General features: G+C 42.3%; 1 protein-coding gene across 1 annotated transcript in view; it reads left to right on the top strand.

Annotated features, from left to right (window-relative positions):
- Positions 1-13,463, top strand: part of CCPG1 (cell cycle progression 1) — a 50,093-nt gene that overhangs the window by 2,638 nt on the left and 33,992 nt on the right. Inside the window, exon 2 of the mRNA XM_011986516.1 lies at positions 12,625-12,693. Coding sequence (XP_011841906.1) covers positions 12,634-12,693 — 60 coding nt within the window. The 5' untranslated portion in view covers positions 12,625-12,633. The remainder of the gene's footprint in view (positions 1-12,624; positions 12,694-13,463) is intronic.

Here is a 13,463-nt window from a genome sequence, read left to right as displayed (position 1 = left end):
CCGCGCCCGGCTAAAACCCTATCTTGACTAAAAATACAAAAATTAGCCGGGCGTGGTGGCGGGTGCCTGTAATCCCAGCTATTTGGGAGGCTGAGGCAGTAGAATCGCTTGAACCTGGGAGGCAGAAGTTGCAGTGAGCCGAGATCATGCCACTGCACTCTAGCCTGGGTGACAGAATGAGACTATCTCAAAAAATCCAAATAAGCAGTAACAGTAAAAAACACAGGCAAAGTCCCTGTTGTTACATCTGCAGACTATATTAATTTAAGCGTAAATTATTTGGAGAGTAGGGACAATAAATGAATTAGTTGGACTGGAAGAAAATAACAGATCTGCCAATTAGTAGCATTTGTAGATCTCATTTTATTTTTTGGAGAAGATGTCTTGCTCTGTCACCTAGTCTGGAGTGCAGTGGCCTGGACACAACTTACTGCAGTCTTCTGGGCTCAAGTGATCCTCCCAACCCAGCCTCCCAAATAGCTGGGGCCACAGGCACATGTCACCAGGCCTAGGTCTGTTTAATATATTTTTTTTGAGACAGAATCCTGCTCTATTATATGGTAGCTCAGCCTTGGCTCACTGCAACCTCTGCCTCCTAGTAGCTGGGATTACAGTGTGATTCAAGATGGGTTCAAGCATGATTCTTGTGCCGTAGCCTCCGAGTAGCTGGGATTACAGGCACCCGCCACCACGCCCGGCTAATTTTTTTTTTTTTTTTGAGATGGAGTTTCGCTCTTGTTGCCTAGGCTGGAGTGCTATGGCAAGATCTTAGCTCACCGCAACCTCCGCCCCCTGGGTTCAAGCGATTCTCCCGTCTCAGCTTCCTGAGTAGCTGGGATTACAGGCATGCGCCACCACGCCCGGCTAATTTTGTATTTTTTAGTAGAGACAGAGTTTTTCCATGTTGGTCAGGCTGGTCTCGAACTCCCAACCTCAGGTGGTCCACCCGCCTCGGCCTCCCAAAGTGCTGGGATTACAGGTGTGAACCACCGCCCCGACCTAATTTTTGTATTTTTAGTAGAGACTGGATTTTGCCATGTTGGCCAGGCTGGTTGTGAAGTCCTGGCCTCAAGTGATCTGTCCGCCTTGGCCTCCCAAAGTGCTGGGATTACAGGTGTGAGCCACTGTACCCAGCCTAATTTTTTAAGTTTTTTCTTTTTTTTTCTTTGAGATGGAGTCTCGCTCTGTCGCCCAGGTGGGAGCACAGTGGCGTGATCTCAGCTCACTGTAACCTCCACCTCCCAGGTTCAAGCAATTCTCTTGGCGTCAGCGTCCGGAGTAGCTGAGGTTACAGGCACACACCACCATGCCTGGCTAATTTTTGTATTTTTAGTAGAGGTTGGATTTCACCATGATGGCCAGGATGGTCTCGATCTCCTGAACTCGTGATCCACTTGCCTGGGCCTCCCAAAGTGCTGGGATTACAGGTGTGAGCCACCGCGCCCGGCCCTAATTTTAAAATGTTATATAGAAGCAGGGTCTTGCTATGTTGCCCAGGCTGGTCTCTGAACTCCTGGGTTCAAGCGATTTTCCTGCCTTAGCCTCCCAGGGTTGGATACAGGCATGAGAACTCCATGTCTGGCCTATGCATCCCATCTTTTGATCTGGTTTCTTTTCACCTTGTACAGTGAAATCAGAGGCAAAAGTGCTTAGCTTTTCTTCATTTAAGGCTGGACAATCTTAAACTTGTTAACATTGAATCACTTTGAGTACCATGTTTTATGTTTGATATTTTGGCTTATGTCTGTTTTTGTTTTATTTTTTGTTATGGTTATATTGGATATGGACTGGTAAATAGTGTAATCAATCGTTAGTCCACATTTTGTTTTCTGTTGTAAAGGGCTATATTGTTCTTCCATATTAATATACAGTACATTTTTTTTGCTACTATCTGCCTCTTAAAAATTAAGGGGGTTTACCTTAATGCCAAGTGTCAGTTGACACTTGATTTAAAAAAAATCTATTCAAGTGTTTTAGAAAAAACACTTTTAACACTGTTGTTTTTCAGGTTACGGTGTTCATACTTTATTTTCTTAGGTTGCCTTCTTTGGAGCTTGCCTACTGCAAATGTCAATTTCTTTTCAATTTTTTTTATCTTATAATTTTGTATATTCTGTGTACTGAGTTGGCTCAATATGTTATTAGGCTTTGGGTCTATTCACAGGGCATAAGAAAAATTCAAAATTGATTAACGTGTCTGATTTACTAACTCCTTCCACAGTGTTGTTGTATGGGTTGTATAATTATATTCTTATTCAAGATAAAGAAAGACTTTAAAAAATTAGGTGTATATGAACTGCTAAAATCATGGAAGTAGTCGTTTTTGAACATGTTAAGAACATGAACACAGCAGCAAGGCCTGTTAAGCCCAAGGTACTTTAAACCAAAAATGCAGACTCATCTAACAATGCAGAACTGCAGGAGGCTGAATTATGTTTGTTTCTTTGTGGTGAAGATGAGGAAGTTGCAGTATTGTCAGTGATAAAGGATTACATTTTCACACATTTCCTTCCTGACAGTTCCATAATTTTAACTAGGCTAAAACACTTGGTTTCAAAGGTCATTTGCAATGTATTGCACCAGATAAACTTGGCCGTATTTTCTCTCAATTTGAGTTCTAAGATTAAATTCAGCCCCATAATATGGGAAGGATTACAATTAAGTGATGAATAAAGGGATTTTTTTTTCCCCAAAGGGCATTTAATGTGTGGAAAGCTCTTTAATTACCTGAGGAAGTATTAGAAAATAAGAAGTGTGAGTTAAGTTTTTTTTTTCTGTCATCACAGGAAGCCTGAAATCTTTTTTTTTTTTTTTCCCCAGTACTTATCTAAATCACTATTCTTTTAAAATCTTACAAAATCTTACTTCTGGTTCATATTGCCAGCATGTTGAAATGTAAAAAGAGCATTGGGTTGGAAATCAGAGACTTTTTAATGATGTTGAGCAAGTGATTATTTATAATTTTCTGTTCATTTTCATTTGGAATTTGTAAATAATAGCAAGCTGCCTTTATGGGGGTATTTGTGATGATGAAATCAGATATGAAAATGAAATTGCTTTGTAAGTCACGGAGTTACCTACTCAGGTGAAGTATTATTGTACTGCATAAGTGCATTTACATGAAGCACTTATATATTTGAAGTGTGATGATGGGATAAATACTTTTTGACTGGGAAGTTTGATGAAGAAAAGTGGGGTATTCATTTGGTTTCTTGGTAGAACTTGGTGGCTTTTTCCAGACTGAAGGAAACGCGGCTCCTGTCCTGACTGTGACTTTGCACTCTGTTGCATTGAATGTCCCGAAACTGGAGTGTACTTCTGTGATTGAGCTTTTAATTTTGGTTTTGATTTGTTTTAATCTCATTTCTATAAGTGTAAGAAAGGTCATCAGTCTAGTTTGACAATAGGAAGTAGCTATTGTTTTTAATACTCTCAAATGTATCTTTTTTTTTTTTCTTTTTTTTTCTTTTTGAGACGGAGTCTTGCTCTGTCGCCCAGGCTGGAGTGCAGGGGCGTGATCTAGACTCACTGTAAGCTCCGCCTCCCGGGTTCACGCCATTCTCCTGCCTCAGCCTCCCGAGTAGCTGGGATTACAGGCATGCACCACCACACCTGGCTAATTTTTGTATTTTTAGTAGAGACAGAGTTTCGCCATGTTGGCCAGGCTAGTCTTGAACTCCTGACCTCAGGTGATTCGCCTGCCTCGGCCTCCCAAAGTGCTGGGATTACAGGCATAAGCCACTGCACCTGGCAGTAGTGTGTTTTTAGGGAGGGACAGGGAAGGTTGAAAAATGGCACTATAGAAAGCTGTTGCATACCACAGTAATTAAAACAGCGTTGTAGTGGTTCAGGAATAGAAAATAGATCAGCGGAACAGAATGGAGAACACAGAAATGGATTAATAAATGTGTGGGACTTTATATGACAAAAGGTGGCATTTCAAATTATAGAAAAAGTATGGAATATTCAATATTTGGTTTAATTTTCACTTCACACCAAAAGAAAAAAAAATCTAAATGCATGAATTAAACAGCTAAATGTAAAAGCCAAAAACTCTGGAAGTATTAGTAGAAAATATAGGAGAATAATTTTATAATCTCGGGAACAGGAAAAGCTTTCTAAAACAAGATACGAAATCTAGATACTATAAAGGACACCCTGTTTTCCAGCCTCTACATTGACTGTATAAAATTTGAAACATAGTAGAAGATACTTTAAAAATGTTTGAAGCATGCTAGAACATTAATTCGTGACCCAACTTGAAAAGAACTACAAATCAGTAATGATAATCCGATAGGAAAGTGAACACATGAATATAGATGCTTCACAGAAAAGGAGATGAGGATAGCCAGTCAACATAAGATGCACAGCCCCACTGACGTCTTCTGGGAAGTGCAGATTAAGGAATTCATTATTTTGCTCATGAGATGAGCAGAAATTAAAGATGGTTGTTACTCTGTTGGTGGGATTGTGGAGAAATAGGTACTATCATATGTTGTTGGCAGCAACTTTGTACTACCTTTGGGAGAGCAATTTAGCAATATCTATAGTTGTTTTAGTTGTTTTTTGAGATGGAGTTTCACTGGAGTGTGCCTGGCCTTATTTATTTATTTTTGAGATGGAATCTGGCTCTGTAACCCAGAACTTAGTGCAGTGGTGTGATCTCGCCTCACTGCAACCCCTGCCTCCCAGCCTCAAGTGATTCTCCTGCCTCAGCCTCCCAAGTAGTTGGGATTACAGGCACGTACTACCACGCCTGGCTAACTTTTGTATTTTAGTAGAGATGGGGTTTCACCATGTTGGTCAGGCTGATCTTGAACTCCTGACCTCATGATCCACCCACTTCAGCTGGGATTATAGGTGTGACTCAATGCCCGGCCTTTTTGTTTGTTTGTTTTGAGACAGAGTCTCGCTTTGTTGTCCAGGCTGGAGTGCGGTGGTGTTACCTTGGCTCACTGCAACCTCCGCTTTCTGGGTTCAAGCAGTTCTCGTGCCTCAGCCTCCCAAGTAGCTGGGATTATAGGCTCCTGCCACCATGCCTAGCTAATTTTTTTGTATTTTTAGTAGAGACGCCAGGCTGGTCTCAAGTGATCCTCCCAAAGTGCTGGGATTACAGGTGTGAGCTACCATGCCTGGCTCATTTGTTGTATTTTTCATAGAGATGGGACTTCACCATGTTTCCCAGGCTGGTCTCAAATTTGTGAGTTCAAGCAATTTGCCCAGCTCTGCCTCCCAAAGTATTGGAATTACAGGCATAAGCCACCGGGCCCGACCTGTGGCTTTTCATGGAGTTCTTAGAACGTCAGTTGTCTGTGCTGTTGGGCTTTCTACTTTCTCTACCTTTTGGAATGTCTTCACTTTCCAGTCCCTTTTACCTAGATAATTTGAATTACTCTCTGAAGGCTCCACCTATTTCTCATGAGTTACAGACATCTGCTTCTTAAGGATCTGTTTTATCAGTTTCATTTTGATTTTTTAGATATTAATTCAGTTTGATTGACGGAGTCTTGCTGTGTCACCCAGGCTGGAGTGCAGTGGCACAATCTTGGCTCACTGGGTTCAAGCGCTGCTTCTGCCTCAGCCTCCTGAGTGGTTGGGACTATAGGTGCCCACCACCAGGCCCGGCTAATTTTTTTTTTTTTTTTGTATTTGTAGTAGAGACGGGGTTTCACCATGTTGTCCAGGCTGGTCTCGAGCTCCTGACCTCAGGTGATCCACCTGCCTTGGCCTCCCAAAATGCTGGGATTACAGGCATGTGCCACTATGCTCAGCCTTTTCTTTTCTTTTCTTTTCTTTTCTTTTCTTTTCTTTTCTTTTCTTTTCTTTTTTTTTTTTTGGGACAGTTTCTTGCTCTTGTTGCATAGGCTGGAGTACAATGGCTCAATCTTGGTTCATTGAAACCTCCACCTCCTGGGTTCAGGTGATTCTCCTGCCTCAGCCACCCAAGTAGCTGGGATTACACGTGCGTGCCACCACTCCCGAGTGATTTTTTGTATTTAGTAGAGACAGGGTTTCACGATGTTGGTCAAGCTGGTCTCGAACTCCTGACCTCAGGTGATCCACCTGCCTCGGCCTCCCAAAGTGCTGGGATTAGAGGCATGAGCTACTATGCCCGGCCTAACAGTTGGTCTTTTTAATATTTAGCTTATCTCTAGGTGTTTCATTCCATATAACTAAATCTCAGTTGTGTTCAGGCACAAAAAAGATGGAAAACTACTCATTCATTCTTCACAACTGTTTTCAGCACCTCAAGGAGGCCTTCCCTAACCATCCTATTTAACATTCCAGTTCTTGCACCATCCCCACCCCTACTGTGCCCTCACTTTTTTCTCCATGGCACTGGGCACCAGCTGGCTAACTCTGTCTTTAAAAAGTACTTTTCTTCACGGGAGGTTTTTCTTTTGTTTTTGTTTTCTGTCTTTCAGTCCTGTATCTTCAGGACTTAGAAGAGTTCATGGCACATAGTAGGTACTCAGTAATCATATGTTGAATGAATAAATGCAGTTTCATGTTCCAGATGAGGATAGGCTCATTTGAAATATTTCCATAGGTTTATTAGACAAAAAGTAGACTTTCAGAAAGTTTTCATGCCTGGCACAGTGATTCACACCTGTAATCCCAGCACTTTGGGAGGCTGAGGCAGGCAGATCACGAGGTCAAGAGATCGAGACCATCCTGGCCAACATGGTGAAACCCATCTCTACTAAAAGTACAAAAATTAACTGGGCATGGTGGTGCGTGCCTGTAATCCCAGCTACTTGGGAGGCTGAGGCAGGATAATCTCTTGAACCTGGGAAGTGGAGGTTGCAGTGAGCCGAGATCACGCCACTGCACTGTAGCCTGAAGACAGAGTGAGACTCCGTCTCAAAAAAAAAAAAAAAAAAAAAAAAGTTTTCATTAGTTGGGGTCTTGTATCCTCTTCCCTTTCTCAAGTGATGTGTTTTAAAGCAGACATTTTCATATCCTTTGGCGGAGGTGAAAGACCCAGACCTTTTGAAAAGCATTTTAGAAATACGTTCTTAAAAGCACTCCAAACTGACTCTCTTATCTTTGGTCACGTGACAGTACAGCTGCACTTTGGGGCCTTTGCCTATATCCTATTGGTTGCCTCTCTTCGGAATTGTAGACGTGTGGGAGAATAATGCTCCCATTCTTCTCTATCTTGTCTAGTTCTAGAAGATATGGTGATGGAAACCTTACCTTTTTCATAGTAAAATGTAGCTACTCAGGAATGATGAGGGGCACCGTCATATCAGGTAATACTCACTCCAGTTATATTTTATGAGGTAAAATTGATATTGTTGTTTGGTTATTCTTACAGATTTTGACAGCCTCCACCAAAGTGTTTTAAAATGACTTATTTAGTCTATAACTCTTCCCTGAATTCAGTCTCCGGACACCTACTTGATGTTTCCTCTTGGATGTGATAATAACAGTCTCAGATTTAAAATGCTCTAAATCAATTTACTGATTTTCTTTTCTTCCTTTTTCTTTTTTTCCAAGATGAGAGTCTTGTTCTGTCTCCTAGGCTAGAGTGCAGTGGCGTGGTCGCAGCTCACTGCAACCTCCGCCTCCTGGGTTCGGGCAATTCTCCTGCCTCAGCCTCCCGAGTAGCTGGGACTACAGGCATCCACCATACCACCTGGCCAATTTTTGTATTTTTAGTAGAGACAGGGTTTCACCATGTTGGCCAGGCTGGTGGTGAACTCCTAACCTCAAGTGATCTGCCCATCTCGGCCTCCTAAAGTGCTGGAATTGGATTATCACAGTAGCTACGCAAATGAACTTCTTGCTTCTGCCTTTGCTCCCCCACAATTTTGTCCCAATAGGTAGCCAGAGTGATCTTTTATTCCTTTTCTCAAAACCCGTCTGTGACTTTTAGTTTTCACTCAGAGTAAAAAGCTAAAATGCTTTTTAAAAGGAATCTTAGGATCTGTAAGCCCTACTCAATCTGTCCCCTTGCCCACCCTATTATCTTGTGTTTAATCTTGTCTTCCTCTCTCCTGCTAGGTGATCCACACAGGCCTCCTTGCTATTTCTCAAAGGTAGAGCTTTGATCTCAACTTTATACCTACTATTCATTTGGTCTTAAATGCTCTTCCTCCAGTTAACTGTATATAATGGCGCCTCACTCATTCAAATCTTTGCTCACATATACTTTAGCAATGAAGCTTCCGCTGACCACCCTTTTTAGAATTAAACTTCTCTATTCCAGCATAAATCTATCCTAGAATAAATCTCTTCAAATATTTTACAGGGTTTGACTCTTTTTGTCGACGTAAGTCTAAGGTTTTTGACCTGAATGTGTGGTGACTCTTGCTTATAATGGCCATATTGTTTTTGGCTACTGCAATTCTGTGAGTTAGCAGAAATAGGAGGAGCAGCAAGAAGATGATTTCAGTATTGTAGCTGTTGTGTGTTAAACACTTTGAGAGACCTGCAAGTGGACATCAAAAGCAATTGGAAATATATGACTGGAGATCGAGTTAAAATAAACTACTCTGAGGAATAAAAGGAAGCCTGAGCCTAAACAGAACTTCAAGTTTATTGTCTTCACAAAATATTCTTTGTTTTATAACTGTATGATTTCTTAGCCTTTGTAGCTGTCCTATATTCTTCTTATGTCTAAATTATTAGTAAAGCTCTTAAAATGAGGGGAGGGTTTATACATTTACCAATGGTCAGAATAATGGGAGAGGCTCATGGACTTCTCCAGAATTTTGAGTTCTTTTTTTTTTTTTTGGAGGTGTAGTCTCACTCTGTTGCCCAGGCTGGAGTGCAGTGGCATGATCTTGGCTCACTGCAGCCTCCTCCTCCTGGTTTCAAGCGATTCTTCTGATTCAGGCTCCCTAGTAGCTGAGACTACAGGCGCGCATCAGCATGCCTGACTGATTTTTGTGTTTTTAGTAGATATGGTGTTTCACTATATGGCCAGGTTAGTCTCGAACTCCTGACCTCGTGATCTGCCCGCCTCTGTCTCCCAAAGTGCTGGGATTACAGGCGTGAGCCGCTGCACCCAGCCTAATTTTGAGTTCTGTAAAGAACAATTAACTGCACTATCCCCCAGACGTGGTTACCTTTCTTGTTTATTGATTGCTTAATATGTCTTTAGCATTCACTCAGTATGTGTTGGGAATACATTATAGGCTGGTAAACAAGCAATTACAGCACAATGTTCTGTATTAAGTGCTAGATGCAGAAAATAATAGAGTCTTAGGGATGGGGTCAAGGGATGGCTCTCGAAGTGAACCATTAGCTGAGATAAGCACAGGAGTTTGGATGCTGGTAAAGGGATGGGCGACTGATCAGAATATATAAAGCTCTGGAGTAAAGACAAAGCCAAGCATTTTGAGGGGAACTGAGAAGGTTGGGCAAAGAGGGAATGAATTAAAAGAGATGAAAGCTAGAGATAAAAGACTTGATATTCAAGGCTTGGGGCATTATCTTGAAGAAAATCTTAACATTTTAAAGGAATGACATAATGAGATTAACATTTTAAGATCTCTGGCTATTATGGGGAGGTTCAAACTGCCTCGGGGCTTTCATATTGTGTCTAGGATAGGGCTTAAAAAGTTATTATTTTTTTTCTTGCTTTGATTGTAGTATGCGCCCAACATTTTGAGAACAGCTGAATTAATAGGGTTCTTTAGGAAGCCTGTTAATTTTGCTTATCTAAATTGTCATGGTGGTGTTAGGGCCAGCGGGAAATCTTTTTTTCTCATTTGGGCTGGTTGGTGTTACCAAAATATCAGGGGTTTGGTCTAGGTCCTGCTGCTTGCCGCTCAGGAAGCCAATCACAGAGATGAGTATTGCCAGAGAAGAAGGCTTTAATTGGGTGCTGCAGCCAAGGAGATGGGAGATCAGTCTCAAATCCATCTCTGACTGACTGAAATTAGAGGTTTATATAGCAGAGAAGAAATGTAACCATGTGTGGGCAAACAGGAATTAAAGAGGGGTGAGAAAGAGAAGTTGGTCAACAGGCAGCAGGTGGTCAGTTAAGCAATTATGCAGGGTCTGGCTTCTCATTGTCATCTGTTAAGTAAGCTTCAGCTTCTTGATCCTATCTAGGAGGCCTTATGGTTTGTTTCCTAAGAAAGGAGCTTAGATAACACAAATAGAGTTTTCTCAAGTTTTAAGACTGAGAGGATCAATTTCTGTATTTGTTCAAAGAAACCATAAAAGTCATAAAAGTTCAATGTTATCTTTCCCTCAAGGAAGTAAACAAAGCATTAAACTGGGGCCTGATTGAAGTGGGCTTTTTGATTTGAGAAATTCAAGTATGGTAAGTTCTCCCAAGTCAGTAATATATTTTACTTTTTTTTGAAATCTGTTTGTTAGAAGATGGGATCAGGCAAAGGGAAGGAGGGAAGCTTTCACACAGTTGAGAAAGAATGCTTTTTAGGCTTCAGGCAGTTTTCTTTCTTTCTTTCTTTCTTTTTTTTTTTGAGACGGTGTCTCGCTCTGTTGCCCAGGCTGGAGTGCAGTGGCACGATCTCGGCTCACTGCAAGCTCTGCCTCCCAGGTTCACGCCATTCTCCTCCCTCAGCCTCCCCAGTAGCTGGGACTACAGGCACCTACAACAACCCCAGCCAAATTTTTGTATTTTTAGTAGAGACGGGGTTTCACTGTGTTAGCCAGGATGGTCTCCATCTCCTGACCTCGTGATCCGCCCGCCTCGGCCTCCCAAAGTGCTGGGATTAGAGGAATGAGCCAGCGCTCCCAGTGGCTTCAGCCAGTTTTCTTATCACAAAGCCCTCACCTACTTCTGATTTCATATAGAATTTTTCCAGTTACCCAGTCACTTAAACCGGAAACCTGGGAGCTATCCTACACTTTCGCCCTTCTACAGTTGGTTATTCAGTCCTTTAATAAAATAATCTTTAGGCTGGGTGCAGTGGCTCACGCCTGTAATCCCAGCATTTTGTGAAGCTGAGATGGGTGGATCACTTGAGCCCAGGAGTTCGAGACCAGCCTACCAACCTAGCAAGTCCCCGACTCTTAAAAGGAAATTAGCTGGGCAGGGTGGCACATATCTGCATAGTCCTAGCTACTTGGGAGACTGAGGTGGGAGCATCTACTTGAGCCTGGGAGTTCAAGGCTGTGTTACTGGTGGAGGGTGTCCAGGTTCTTGGCATCTTGAACAAAGAACTGGACAAAACACACAGACAAAGCAAGGAAAGAATGAAGTCAGATGAAAGTACGCTCCACAGTGTGGTGGCGGGCCCTAGCGTAGGGGCTCAAGGGCGCTGTTATAGAATTTGTGGGGGCTTAAATACCCTCTAGAGGTTTCTACTGGTTACTTGGTGTACACCCTATGTAAATGGAGAGGTGAAGTAAAGTTACAAAGTCATTTCCTTGGTGTATGCCCTATGGAGAGGATATTTCCTGTCATAGCTGAAGTGTGAATTGGCCTGATGTACCCTGCCTCTAGACCCTATTTTCCTGTCTCAGCAGCTTTGAGCTGTGTTCATACTACTGTACGCCAGCCTGAGTGACAGAGTGAGACCTTGCATCCAAATCATGATAAAAATAATAATCTTTCATGTCTTCTCAGAGCTCTTCTAAACCTTTCCCGCTATCTTCTAAACCCTTTCCCTCATCAACACTGATTAAGTTTAGATGCTCAGCTTTTTCATGGAATATTATGTTGCTTCCTTGCATCCCACAGGTCTAGGGTTGTTTAGTTGCTTCCCTATGTTTAAGGGCTTGAGTCCAGGTTGTTGCCAGTGACCAGATGTTTCTAACCAACCTCCGGTGCCTTCCCCACCACCGCCCCAACTTTAATCCAACTGAAGTATTGCTGACACAGTTATTTTCATAAAAACAGTTTGATTGCTGGGCAGGGTGGCTCATACCTGTAATCCCAGCACTTTGGGAGGCCGAGGCGGGCGGATCATGAGGTCAGGAGTTCGAGACCAGCCTGGCCAACATAGTGAAACCCCATTTCTGCTAAAAATACAAAAATTATCTAGGCATGGTGGCGCACGCTGTAGTCCCAGCTACTCGGGAGGCTGAGGCAGGAGAATTGCTTGAATCCGGGAGGCGGAGGTTGCAGCGAGCCAAGATCGCGCCACTGCACTCCAGACCAGGCAACAGTGCGAGACTCAGTCTCAAAACAGTTTTGATCATGTTTCTTCTCTGTTTGAAAAATGTAAATTGCTTCATGTTGCCAACATACAGACTTCCTTTTTCTTGGCATAGGAGCTTTTCAGTTTCCCTCTGCTTCTCAGTTTCTGCAGTCATGTTTTTCACACCTTACTGTTCATTGAAAATAGAGTCCTTTACTATTGCTGCCTGCTCCCCATTCACAATTCTTCTTTTCTTTTACCTCTGTCTGGCCAAATGCTACATTTTCTTTTAGTCATAACTTTCTTCTTCATTTCAACAATATGACTGTCTAGACGGTTCTAGTCTAGGAGGGTCTCCTTGTCTTAGAAGTTTCCTTATATCTGTTCATATAGGTATGCAGTCCTGTCATGTTCTGTATGGTAAATTTATGGGTGGCTTGTCTCTGTTTCACCTGGAAGACAGTAAACCACTTTTCAAACTTAGTGTCACATATAGTGCTTCCTATAGAATTTTTAAAAATGTGTCCCATAAGTCGATATGTTTTTGTATTTGTAGACCTGAAAGATGTCTGAAAATTCCAGTGACAGTGATTCATCTTGTGGTTGGACTGTCATCAGTCATGAGGTATGATATTTAATACTTTCTTATAAGGTAATTTGTAATATTAATGTTACCAGTGATGTAAATGGTGTTCTTTGAAGATCAGTCTTTTTCTACATTTAAGCAAAAAGTTCCAATGGGCATTTTCCCTCTCGTATTAAACTTCACTGCTGAGAACTCTTTATGAGCCAGCATCTTCTACATTATTGTACATAGCTTTGAGACATTAGGCAAATACTTACTGAGGGTTTATTATTGGTCAGGCCTTGTGCTTTACTTTCATTTTCATATAATTTTTTCTTTTTTTTTTTTAGATGGAGTCTCACTCCATTGCTCAGGCTGGAGTGCAGTGGCGCCATCTCGGCTCACTGCAATCTCCGCCTCCTGGGTTGGAGCCATTCTCCTGCCTCAGCGTTCTGAGTAGCGGGGACTACAGGTGTGAGCCACCGCGCCCGGCTAATTTTTTTTGTATTTTTAGTAGAGATGGGGTTTCACCATGTTAGCCAGGATGGTCTGGATCTCCTGACCTCGTGATCCACCCGCCTCGGCCTCCCAAAGTGATGGGATTACAGGCGTGAGCCACCGCGCCCGCCACAAAATGAATTTTATAATAGAAGATTGATCTATGTACAACAAGTATACATAACTTGTACATTTTATGTTCTCATGCCAGTAATGTATGTTCACTATAGAAAAATGACAGTAAGGCCGGGCGCGGTGGCTCAAGCCTGTAATCCCAGCACTTTGGGAGGCCGAGACGGGCGGATCACGAGGTCAGGAGATCGAGACCATCC

The sequence above is a fragment of the Mandrillus leucophaeus genome, unplaced genomic scaffold (genome assembly GCF_000951045.1).
Source record: "Mandrillus leucophaeus isolate KB7577 unplaced genomic scaffold, Mleu.le_1.0 Scaffold108, whole genome shotgun sequence".
Taxonomy (NCBI): domain Eukaryota; kingdom Metazoa; phylum Chordata; class Mammalia; order Primates; family Cercopithecidae; genus Mandrillus; species Mandrillus leucophaeus.
This window is presented reverse-complemented; position numbering and strand designations above follow the sequence as displayed.